At 48.9% G+C, this 12,485-nt stretch overlaps 1 protein-coding gene across 1 annotated transcript; it reads right to left on the bottom strand.

The window, feature by feature from the left end:
• Positions 1-143: 143 nt before the first annotated feature.
• On the bottom strand, positions 144-5,790 carry FAM111A (FAM111 trypsin like peptidase A). The gene is given in 4 exon segments (XM_077820771.1): positions 144-2,138; positions 3,454-3,537; positions 3,955-4,062; positions 5,708-5,790. Coding segments are annotated over 3 exon segments (2,046 nt in total). The 5' UTR covers positions 4,042-4,062; positions 5,708-5,790; the 3' UTR covers positions 144-263.
• Positions 5,791-12,485: the final 6,695 nt, after the last annotated feature.

The following is a 12,485-nucleotide window of genomic DNA, read 5'->3' on the forward strand; positions in this document are numbered from 1 at the left end:
ATGAAAGAATCCCACACGCAAGGTACTGACCCCATGATACTAACCACCCTTCATTAAAAATAAAAAGTTATTTCAAGGTTTGTCACCAGGCATTTCAATAAGAATAATGAAAGCAGAGAGAGGTATAACTAGACTGCAGTTGGTAGGAAATCACCAACCAAAGAAGGTTCATGTCAGGAACAATGGAGACTTCAAAGCATGGAGATCAACATGAAGGGTGAAATGCACTGTGTGCGTTGGGGAGGCTCTCAAAGATGGAGATTTTATTCCAAGGTTTCCATTTCTATGTCATTGGTGTAAGCACTGGTGAAATCCTCATGCTCACCAGGACAAGATCCAGCATCTTCCCAAAGGGAGGGGAGCTTAAACTCATACCAGGCTTTATAATTCTTTTTAACTGCTGCAAGGATGGCCACCATGGAAAAGCCAAACTCAACGATGCTGTGCAGCTGCTTATTCTTTTTATATTTATAACCAGCGGTGTGCATGGCCACCAGCTGGCCATCTGCATTGAACACCGGTGAGCTGGAAGACCCAAAGAAGAAGCTGGTGTCATAGATGACTACATTGGGATTGTTGATCACATGCTGGAAACTTCTTTGGGTGAACATGTGGATGCACTGCCTGTCCTCTGGGCCACATTTGACATTGTTGCACACCCCCTTCTGACCACGCTGGATATGACAATGGCACTCCCGTTTCCGCTTAAATACAGGGACCACAGTACAGCCATCTGCAGATTTCGCTTGCCCATCCGGGTGGCCAATTATATAGATTAGACCATTAAATGGCAATGGGTAAGAAAATTGCACTAGACCTGCTGGGAACAAGCTTCTATCTCCTTCCAGTTTCAGGACAGCAAAATCAAGATGCTTGTCAGATATTTCAAACCAAGGAGCTAGTGAAAACCAGCTGTTTTCCTTTGGGTATTTATCTTCATAAGAGAAAGTCACACGGGCAGAGTGACTGATTATCGATGCCCAGTCCTTCTCCTCCACTCCTTCACCAACAATATGCCCTACCACATGATGACAGGTAAGTACATACTTATCACGCAAGACAAAGCAAGTGGCAGAGCCATCATTTCCATTGTTGGCCCACTCTATAAACCCCACAGAGTCACTGAGAACACCAAGGCGTTTGTGCACCTTAATAAGAGTGGAGTTCTTAGTCTCCTTCCCGAAGTTCTCCCTGTACAGTTTGAACACAGCACTGTTCGATTTCCCTTGCTTCAAGGCTTCTGCAAAGGCTTTTGCGAAGAGCTCGTCAATCACTGCACTTTGTTTCTTCAAGTCAGAATACAGGGCCAGGATAGTATGTTTAAAGTAATGGTAAGTCTTCCCCTGCCCCTCCTCAGAGGCCATGCAGGATTGTTCATTCCTTGAACAATCAACCTTCCAAGGCAGGGGCTTAGTTTTAACCACCACCTCAAACGACCTGTTGGCTAGATTATCGACACAGTAATCACTAGGTCTGTACTTCTTGTTCTCCACCAACTGCCACTCTTTTTTCTCCAGGCAAGAATAAAACCGGCCATCTTTGCACAAGGCATCCTTGATGGTCTCCCCTTCTGGGGCAAAGACACACAACTTGCTCTGGTCTTTAGCAAGCTGCTGGCACCAAAGAATTCTGTATCAAGCATTGTTCTCCCATCTACTGCCAAGAGAGGAGACATAAAATGTTATGCACTTCTTTCCCTTGCTCTCATACTGTCGGTGTCCCACTGCACCTATTTTCTGATTCAAATTCACTTTGTAAAATTTCATTTCAAAGTGGGAATTCTCAGGAATGTACTTGAGAGGCATCCCCAAGTTAACATACCCCTCAATCCCTTTATTCCCCAGTAGATGCATCTCCTTGCCCTTCTCTTTTTTCATCCGAGCACAGATGTCTGGTAGCGCCGTCAGAGCTTTGTAGATGCTGTCATGGGTTCTGCCTTTCACCACATGCTCCTTGCCACCATCACCCAAGTTGACGGTGAATTCTTGCTCCTCTTCAGTGGATTTCTGACTGATTAAAAGGCTCTCTCTTGTCCGTCTCTTACTGGTGTCACCCAGAGGAGGTGTGCTGTTCACAGATCTCTTCCTTTTGGGAGATGGGTTTTTCAAGGGAGAGTTTTGCTTATTCCTCTCATTGCGCTAAACAAAACAGAACAAAAATAACTGAAATAGCACCTTTCTGTGGGGACACCTGGTAAGGACTCCATCCCACTACTGCCCAAAACTCCATCCCAAAATTGTTGATCAAACAGCCCTCTGCCCAGCCACATGGAGCTACAGGTTCCTCACCCTACCGCCACCTAGGAGCAGCTGAGAGAAGGAACCATCAGATCCTCATGTGTCACTGTGACAGGACTTTTAAAAATAACAAGGACTTGGATAATGGCAGCATTTGAACCTAGTAAGAGATAAATGGGGATAAATGGGGAACTGTTAAGTTTTTCCATCTTTTGACAGGCAGCACTGGAGGAGTGCGTGTATATATATATATATATATACACATTTATATCCCTTTTCAAGCCTTGCCCAGACCACAGCTAAGCTTTGTTTTGAGCAGTGGTCCCCAAACTGTGGGATGCACCCTCCCTAGGGGTCACAGAGGAACGTTTGGGGAGGCACAGTGGGACCGGGCATGGCCCAGACCCTACTCGGGGGGAGGGGTGGGGCAAGGAAGAGAGTGCCACCCATCCCAGCTCTGCCCCTGCCCCCCGCCCAGCCCTCATTCTCCCTCAGTCCCCATCCCCAGTTCTCCCTTCAGCCCAAGCTCCTCTGCTGAGCCAACTGTGCAGTGGGGGAGGGGGGGCGCAGACAGATTCCATTACTGGTAGGCGGGGGCACAACTGGAAAAGTTTGGGCACTATTGGTTTTGAGTCTAAGCCAGCCCGGGCTCAAGGAATCCTCAAACATGGCTACAGAGGTAGATTCTTGCGTGAGAAGTACTGTGAGATTTAGGGAGTGGGGGAGCCACAGAACATGCTGAGGCAGGGAAAGGGACAAAAAGAATAAGCAGAAATAGCGTAACATCCAAGGTTGTTGAAAAGCTAGCACTGAGCGTGGAAAGACTCCAGCATTCAACTGCTCCTTCCCTGTGCTGCTGGGACTGCCTCACTGCAGTGGAAAATAAATCTGGCATCCAAGAATCAAAGTACACTTTGAGAACCACCTCAGTTCTTTAAGAACTCAGGTTTAATGATGACCTGCAGAGTAAGTTTAGAAAAATGGACTTCTGTTTTGCTTCCTTAGGAGTCACAAGGGCAGCCTGATTAGAAAAATAAAAAATGTAAAGTTCAGTCTTTCCTGGAAGAAATATTGGGACTCTTACAGCATGTGTATTTCAATTGCTCATATCTTAGGTGAAAAAACAAGGCTTCCTTTATCCAAAAAGTCAGTTATTTAAGTTAAGAATTGACAACAATAAAGGAAGGAATTTTTAGAACCCCTTTGTATTAATTACCTTTCTTTCATTCTCCTGGCTCTTATGATGTTCTACTTTCTCTAGTTTTCCAGTCACCACCAAGTTTTCCAACATAAACTGGATCTGAATTTATAATATAAAATAAAACAGAAAAAAATCTTGGGAAAAACCCTTCAGGCTTTCTTTATCATTTATAAAGGCACAAACTCATTTCTTCTTTTGCAACTTACTTAACAGTGCTTATGTACAGTTGAGAAGAAAAATGGAATAGCACAGGTGAAGGTGGTTAGGACTATGACAAGTGTCTTATGGGTGGAGGGGGAGAATTACACCTCCTACTGAAGATCCAGTATAGACCCGTGTTGGAAAGAGGATACTGGGCTACATGGGCCACTAGTGTGATCCAATGTAGCATTTCCTGCATTCTGTGTGTGCATATTTTAGGAAGGGTGGCTGTTATACCAATCCCTCTTCTTGTAGGATGGTTACTGGGGGTTGTGATGGGGTAGCCCTGCTCAGAATAAGCCAATATTAATATACCGGAACATATTTCAGGATATTTCCATCTCTGCCCGATTTTCCATTCTGGGAGAGCTTCTTCCCATCAACTTGCTTCTTGGGTTCCATATTGACTCAAAGAAGATGTAACTGAGAACATGTAAAAGACAGTTTTCAGTGTCTGGAGACAGCACACTATAAAGGAGAGCACAGGGTATGTTAACAACAAGGTGTCTGTCTCTTGTGTTGCTACCTCACACTATTACCACCACTCTTTTGATATTTGGTGTTGAAAGCGTGAAAATGTGAACCCCAAAGGCTTATACCCCTCAGAAGACAAATAAAAAAAAAACTGGGAGGGGTTTTTAATGTCATGATTTTTAAACCAATCTATGATTTGGGGGCCTGACATGCTGTCTGAATGTTTGCGGTTGGCAATATTGCTACCAAATCAGTTTGTATTTAAAGTTGATCTGAAAGGACAGATGATAGGTAAAGAAGGGGCAGGGGTGCTGAGGAGGCTCGCAAAGTTTATTTAAAGAAAAAATATATAAATTAAAAAGACTTGAAGAGCTGTGTGTAAGCTCAGAAGCTTGTCTGTTTCACCAACATCAGTTGGCTCCATAAAATATATTACAGTAACTCCTCACTTAAAGTTGTCTGGTTAAAGTTGTTTCATTATTATGTCATTGTTCTACTAGAGAACATGCTCGTTTAAAGTTGCACAATGTTCTAACACGTCCCCCCTCCAGTGCCTTCCACCCACCGGCGGGCCCCAAGGATCAGCGCCTCCCCACTCCCACTCCCGCCCCACGCCTCCTGCCAGCTGCAATCAGCTGTCTTGCGGCATGCAGGGAGGCTGAGGCGGGGTGGGGGGAGGAGTGAGGACATGGTGCGCTCGGGGGAAGGGGTGGAACTGGGCGGGAAGAGGTTGGGTGGGGATGGAGCCTTAGGGGAAGGGGTGGAGTGGGGGTGGGGCCCAGGGCAGAGCCGGGGGTTGAGCACCCCCCAGCAGTTTGAAAAGTCAGTGCCTGTGGCCCCAGAAGTCTATGGCTGTCTCCAGCTCTGCAGGGATCTAGAGGCCCAGTGCCTCTGCGTTGTGCATCCCAAGTGTACCATGCAACCTGGCAGATTGGTTCCCTTAGGAGACGACTGGTCTCTCCAGCATCCCAGGGGGTAGGGGAGGGGCGTTCAGTGGCTAACTGGAGCAGGCATTTGTGTGATCCGCTGCTCAGAGGCCAGCAGAGACATCCCCATCAGGTGCTGGGGAAGGATGCAGAACAGTGTCTCTTCCTACATGCCACTTGCCTGCGCTGCCTGGCTGCCGTGTCATGCCCAAACCTGCGGAGCTTGCATGGGGAGGAGTCTGCAGGCCTAGGAGTGGGGGTATTGTTGGCCGACACCCTCACCAGAGCTCTGGGGCCAGAGGATATTCAATTACCTAGTCAGAGCTGTGAGTCAAACCGCATATGATGTCTTTTGTCTGGTGAAAGAAAATTTCCCTGGAACCTCTTGCAGCCCCCTGACACACAGGGACAGGCTACTTGGCATCGCTGGCCACACCATGCTGTTTGCATAACAAGCTGTCAAACTATATAGACATTCCCCCGCCCCTCCTCACTCCCCAACTCCCGCCCCCTCTCCTCCCCCCAATGTCCCCTCCCCCAACTCCCGCCCCCACCACTCCCTCCTCCCCCCAACTCCCACCCCCCCTTCACGCCCCAACTCCCACCCTCCTCCAACTCCCGCCCCCCACCGCTCCCTCCTCCCCCAACTCCCACCCCCCACCGCTCGCCTCGCACGGGTCAGGGGGTGTCTCGTTCCCAGCCAGCTGAGTCCCGCTCCGGCAGCCTGCTCCCCACCCCACTCGATCCGTCTCAAACCGAAACTTTCCGCTTCCTCCCCTCGCGTCACGGGAGGGGGCGGGGCACAGTCTGTCCCGCCTCCTCCCCTCCCCCACTTCCCCCCACCCCCCATATCTCAGCCCCGCCCCCTGAACCCCACCCCCACTGCCCCTCACCGCACATCCCAGCCACTCCCCCACCCACCCCCCAAATCCCCCTCCTTACCCAACCCCTCACCAATCCAGCCCCCCACATCCCAGCCCTCCCACTGTCCCCACATACCCCATCCCTGCTTCTCACCTGCCCCACCCCCTATATCTCAGCCCCTTCTCCCTGAACCCCACTCCCACTGCCCCTCATGGCACATCCCAGCCACTCCCGCACCCACCCCCCCAAATCCCCCTCCCTACCCAACCCCTCACCAATCCAGCCCCCCACATCCCAGCCCTCCCACTGCCCCCACATACCCCCATCCCTGCTTCTCATCTGCCCCGCCCCCTATATCTCAGCCCCTTCTCCCCGAACCCCACTCCCACTGCCCCTCATGGCACATCCCAGCCACTCCCCCACCCACCCCCCAAATCCCCCTCCCTAACCAACCCCTCACCAATCCAGACCCCCACATCCCAGCCCTCCCCCTCCCATCAGTTCCTACTAGCTGTTATGATTGTAGGGGTTAAAAAACGCCCTCAAGAAGGTGACCTGTGTGTAATGGATGCAGAGAGCCCAAGGCAACAATTCGGAGAGATGTGAACAGCCCCATCCACCCTAGTTAGCTCAGATGCCCAGCAATGGTCATTTAAATGCCAATATTGGTAACTATTTCATTGTGTTGTGAAGTGACTTTGGTGCCACCAGGATGTCATGTTTGGGAGATGCCACCATATATTATTTCCCCTCAAACAAGTAGCCAGCCTCAAGGAGCCCAGCAGAGACAATCCCCCTATCCAAGCCCCACCGAGGGGGAGCCAACCTGAAGGAGCCCAGCAGAGCTCAGAGATACACACAGTGCTGCTATCTGCTGTGAGCAGCATCTCATTCTGGCAACTCACAGGGGCAGAGCGCACTGGAAGAGGCAATGCTGTAGTCCCTTGAAAATTAAAAATTACAAGCTGCCACTTTAAATTTCACGGGTCTTTCCTGGTCCTGCTTCCAGGGCAGGGGATTCTAGGGAAAAGTGCGATCTGTGTCTGTAGTAGTCAGTCTGCGGACAGACAGCCTCCAAGAAGGTGGGGTGAGCCATGCCCTTTAAAGGAGCAGCCTGGTTTGTTTCTCTCTGGTTTGGGGCTCTGGTGGGTTATTGCTCTGAATTCTAAGAAATAAAGGTGTGTTACCTTGCAACGTTCCAACAAGAGTCTTATGTTCTTTATCTAACTTCTCTGTGTATATGCCATGAGCATAAAAATCACCACCTTGTTTTTCCCAATCTGACCCCTGCAAACGTACCCAGCTTCAGGTCAGCTATTTCAGTGCACATCAATCCTATTTCACAACTCTCACAGCTATGTCAGCTGGCTGGAACCCCTCACAGCTCTGTGGATGACCCACAGTTCTGCCCTGCAGCCCCCCGGCTATTCCAGCTTTGAGCTCCCCACTCAGAAAGCTCTGCAGATGCCCCTTAATCCCAACCTGCATCCCTCTGCTATCTCAGCCCTGGGCTCAGCATACACACACTTCTCTGCCAATATACCTTCAGTCCCAACCTACTCTACCCCTTCCCAGAAACCATGTGACTAAACTGTCTTTCCTCAGCAGTGAGTCAATTTAATGGGAGAAAGTGACAAGAGGCTGGAAGACCTCAAGAGGAATTGGAGGAAAAGACCTGGGGAAATTTGGCAGCATGTGACCTCCAGAAGAAGAAAGGGGAGTGTCCATGTACCAGCAACACAGATACAGGTAAGTAACCATTTTCATGTTCATGTTCAGCATGGTGTGGCCAGCGATGCCAAGTAGCCTGTCCCTGTGTGTCAGGGGGCTGTAGAGGTTCCAGGGAAATTTTCTTTCACCAGACAAAAGACATCATATGCAGTTTGACTCACAGCTCTGACTAGGTAATTGAATATCCACAGGTACTAATGCAGAGAGTGGACTAGATGATACATCTGAGGGAAGGGAACAGAAGGAGACTCCACCGATTGAAAGGCATGAGATGCACTATCCTAGGGTTGAGGGTTCCATGACCACCGCTCCCAAGAGAAGGTGGTGGTTGGGGACTCCCTCCTCAGGGGGACTGAGTCATTGATCTACCACCCCGACCGGGAAAACCGAGAAGTCTGCTGCTTGCCAGGAGCTAGGATTCACGATGTGACAGAGAGACTGCCGAGACTCATCAAGCCCTCGGATCGTTACCCCTTCCTGCTTCTCCATGTGGGCACCAATGATACTGCCAAGAATGACCTTGAGCAGATCACTGCGGACTACGTGGCTCTGGGAAGAAGGATAAAGGAGTTTGAGGTGCAAGTGGTGTTTTCGTCCATCCTCCCCGTGGAAGGAAAAGGCCTGGGTAGAGACCGTCGAATCGTGGAAGTCAACGAATGGCTACGCAGGTGGTGTCGGAGAGAAGGACTTTGGATTCTTTGACCATGGGATGGTGTTCCAAGAAGGAGGAGTGCTAGGCAGAGACGGGCTCCACCTAATGAAGAGAGGGAACAGCATCTTTGCAAGCAGGCTGGCTAACCTAGTGAGGAGGGCTTTAAACTAGGTTCAACCGAGGGAAGGAGACCAAAGCCCTGAGGTTAGTGGGGAAGTGGGATACCGGGAGGAAGCATGAGCAGGAGCGCGCAAGAGGAGAGGGCTCCTGCCTCATACTGAGAAAGAGGGATGATCAGCGAGTTATCTCAAGTGCCTATACACAAATGCAAGAATCCTGGGAAACAAGCAGGGAGAACTGGAAGTCCAGGCACAGTCAAGGAATTATGATGTGATTGGAATAACAGAGACTTGGTGGGATAACTCACATGACTGGAGTACTGTCATGGGTGGGTATAAACTGTTCAGGAAGGACAGGCAGGGCAGAAAAGGTGGGGGAGTGGCACTGTATGTAAGGGAGCAGTATGATTGCTCAGAGCTCCGGAAGGAAACTGAAGAAAAACCTGAGAGTCTCTGGATTAAGTTTAGAAGTGTGACCAACAAGGGTGATGTCGTGGTGGGAGTCTGCTATAGACCACCGGACCAGGGGGATGAGGTGGACGAGGCTTTTTTCCGGCAGCTCATGGAAGTTACTAGATCGCAGGCCCTGGTTCTCATGGGAGACTTCAATCACCCTGATATCTGCTGGGAGAACAGTACAGTGGTGCACAGACAATCCAGGAAGTTTTTGGAAAGTGTAGGGGACAGTTTCCTGGTGCAAGTGCTGGAGGAACCAACTAGGGGCAGAGCTCTTCTTGACCTGCTGCTCACAAACCAGGAAGAATTAGTAGGGGAACCAAAAGTGGATGGGAACCTGGGAGGCAGTGACCATGAGATGGTCGAGTTCAGGATCCTGACACAAGGAAGAAAGGAGAGCAGCAGAATACGGACCCTGGACTTCAGAAAAGCAGTCTGACTCCCTCAGGGAACTGATGGGCAGGATCCCCTGGGAGAATAACATGAGGGGGAAAGGAGTCCAGGAGAGCTGGCTGTATTTTAAAGAATCCTTATTGAGGTTACAGGGACAAACCATCCCCATGTGTAGAAAGACTAGTAAATATGGCAGGCGACCAGCTTGGCTTAACAGTGAAATCCTTGCTGATCTTAAACACAAAAAAGAAGCTTACAAGAAGTGGAAGATTGGACAAACGACCAGGGAAGAGTATAAAAATATTGCTCAGGCATGCAGGAGTGAAATCAGGAAGGCCAAATCACGCCTGGAGTTGCAGCTAGCAAGAGATGTTAAGAGTAACAAGAAGAGTTTCTTCAGGTATGTTAGCAACAGGAAGAAAGTCAAGGAAAGTGTGGGCCCCTTACTGAATGAGGGAGGCAACCTAGTGACAGAGGAGGTGGAAAAAGCTAATGTACTCAATGCTTTTTTTGCCTCTGTCTTCACGAACAAGGTCAGCTCCCAGACTACTGCACTGGGCAGCACAGCGTGGGGAGGAGGTGACCAGCCCTCTGTGGAGAAAAAAGTGGTTCGGGACTATTTAGAAAAGCTGGATGATCACAAGTCCTGGGTCCGGATGCGTTGCATCCGAGAGTGCTAAAGGAGTTGGCAGATGTGATTGCAGAGCCATTGGCCATTATCTTTGAAAACTCATGGCGATCGGGGGAAGTCCCGGATGACTGGGAAAAGGCTAATGTAGTGCCAATCTTTAAAAAAGGGAAGAAGGAGGATCCTGGGAACTACAGGCCAGTCTGCCTCACCTCAGTCCCTGGAAAAATCATGGAGCAGGTCCTCAAGGAATCAATTCTGAAGCACTTAGAGGAGAGGAAAGTGATCAGGAACAGTCAGCATGGATTCACCAAGGGCAAGTCATGCCTGACTAATCTAATTGCCTTCTATGACGAGATAACTGGCTCTGTGGATGAGGGGAAAGCAGTGGACGTGTTGTTCCTTGACTTTAGCAAAGCTTTTGACACGGTCTCCCACAGTATTCTTGCCAGCAAGTTAAAGAAGTATGGGCTGGATGGATGGACTATAAGGTGGATAGAAAGTTGGCTAGATTGTCGGGCTTAACGGGTAGTGATCAATGGCTCCATGTCTAGTTGGCAGCCGGTATCAATGTTGTACCAATAAAATAAAAACCAGCAGGATCTTATTAAAGGGAAAAAGGCAAAATACCACATTTATTGTGAGTACAGAAAGAATCATAGTAAGCAGTTAGTTACAGCTGTAACATTCCATTCAATCTCATATTTATTCACACATTCATTCATATACACACACACACACACACACACACACACAGGTTCTGCAAGGTTGTTATCATAGTTACCAGCCTTAGAGTTGCTCATGCCAAGCCACTGGCCAGGTGGCCTGGACATGAGGAGGGAGCAGGGCCTTGTCAGATACTCATCTGATGCTCCTGGAAGTTAGTTTGCAGAATCAGACCCCAAAGTTCTCACTTTTTAGAGTCTATTTTTATAGGAATTTCTTCCTATGCCAGTCTATGGGAATTGCTTCATCATGCTGTTGCTGAATCAATCAGCAGATAGCACATTCCTGATGGCTCCGTGCTGCTAGATGTTATCTTGTTCTTTGGTTCTCCCATTCTTGAGGCTGTTGGGTGGATTCCAGTCTGCCCTCCGAGGGGGTCCTCTGGTTATTTCCACTTGACGCCTTCTTCAGCCGATGGACACTGGATTCTTAGGCTGGCACCTCCCTGATCATTCAGTTATTATCCACACCAAGCATCCATCCACATACATCCTCTATCTCTATTTTAATCACAATTGTTAATACAACAAAAGGGCGGGGAGTCTCTGGGTGCTGTTTCTGTTGTTAGAGTATTGCTTTGAGTCTCTCTCTGTGTGAACTGCTTTGAGAACAGACTCTGTCTTACAATGTACTAACACAATTAGCAGCTTGCAAGTTTCACACATAGAGGGAGAGAAACAGTACCAAAAACCAAGAGACCTCTTAATTAGTAATACGCTGGAATTTAAACTATGGGGAATCAAACTCATTTGTGATTTTAATACAGAACTTCTTTAATATGATCCAACATCAAGTGGAGTGCCCCAGGGGTCGGTCCTGGGGCCGGTTTTGTTCAATATCTTCATAAATGATCTGGAGGATGTTGTGGATTGCACCCTCAGCAAGTTTGCAGATGACACTAAACTGGGAGGAGAGGTAGATACGCTGGAGGGTAGGGATAGGATACAGAGGGCCCTAGACAAATTGGAGGATTGAGCCAAAAGAAATCTGATGAGGTTCAACAAGGACAAGTGCAGAGTCCTGCACTTAGGACAGAAGAATCCCATGCACCGCTACAGACTAGGGACCGAATGGCTAGGCAGCAGTTCTGCAGAAAAGGACCTAGTGGACGAGAAGCTGGATATGAGTCAACAGTGTGCCCTTGTTGCCAAGAAGGCCAGTGGCATTTTGGGCTGTATAAGTAGGGGCATTGCCAGCAGATCGAGGGATGTGATCGTTCCCCTCTATTCGACATTGGTGAGGCCTCATTTGGAGTACTGTGTCCAGTTTTGGGCCCCACACTACAAGAAGGATGTGGAAAAATTGGAAAATGTCCAGCGGAGGGCAACAAAAATGATTCGGGGACTGGAACACATGAGTTATGAGGAGAGGCTGAGGGAACTGGGATTGTTTAGTCTGCGGAAGAGAAGAATGAGGGGGGATTTGATAGCTGCTTTCAACTACCTGAAAGGGGGTTCCAAAGAGGATGGATCTAGACTGTTCTCAGTGGTAGCAGATGACAGAACAAGGAGTAATGGTCTCAAGTTTCAGTGGGGGAGGTTTAGGTTGGATATTAGGAAAAACTTTTTCAGTAGGAGGGTGGTGAAACACTGGAATGCGTTATCTAGGGAGGTGGTGAAATCTCCTTCCTTAGAAGTTTTTAAGGTCAGGCTTGACAAAGCCCTGGCTGGGATGATTTAGTTGGGGATTGGTCCTGCTTTGAGCAGGGGGTTGGACTAGATGACCTCCTGAGGTCCCTTCCAATCCTGAAATTCTGTGATTCTATGATTCTAAGTGGATGGGATCAGGAGCTTCACTGGCAGCAGAAGCCTGAGATATGTCCTATGCTGCAGCCACCACCATAGGACATAGGGTTTGAAGGCGATTCCATGCAATGA

The sequence above is a fragment of the Eretmochelys imbricata genome, chromosome 6, assembly GCF_965152235.1.
Source record: "Eretmochelys imbricata isolate rEreImb1 chromosome 6, rEreImb1.hap1, whole genome shotgun sequence".
NCBI classification, from domain to species: domain Eukaryota; kingdom Metazoa; phylum Chordata; order Testudines; family Cheloniidae; genus Eretmochelys; species Eretmochelys imbricata.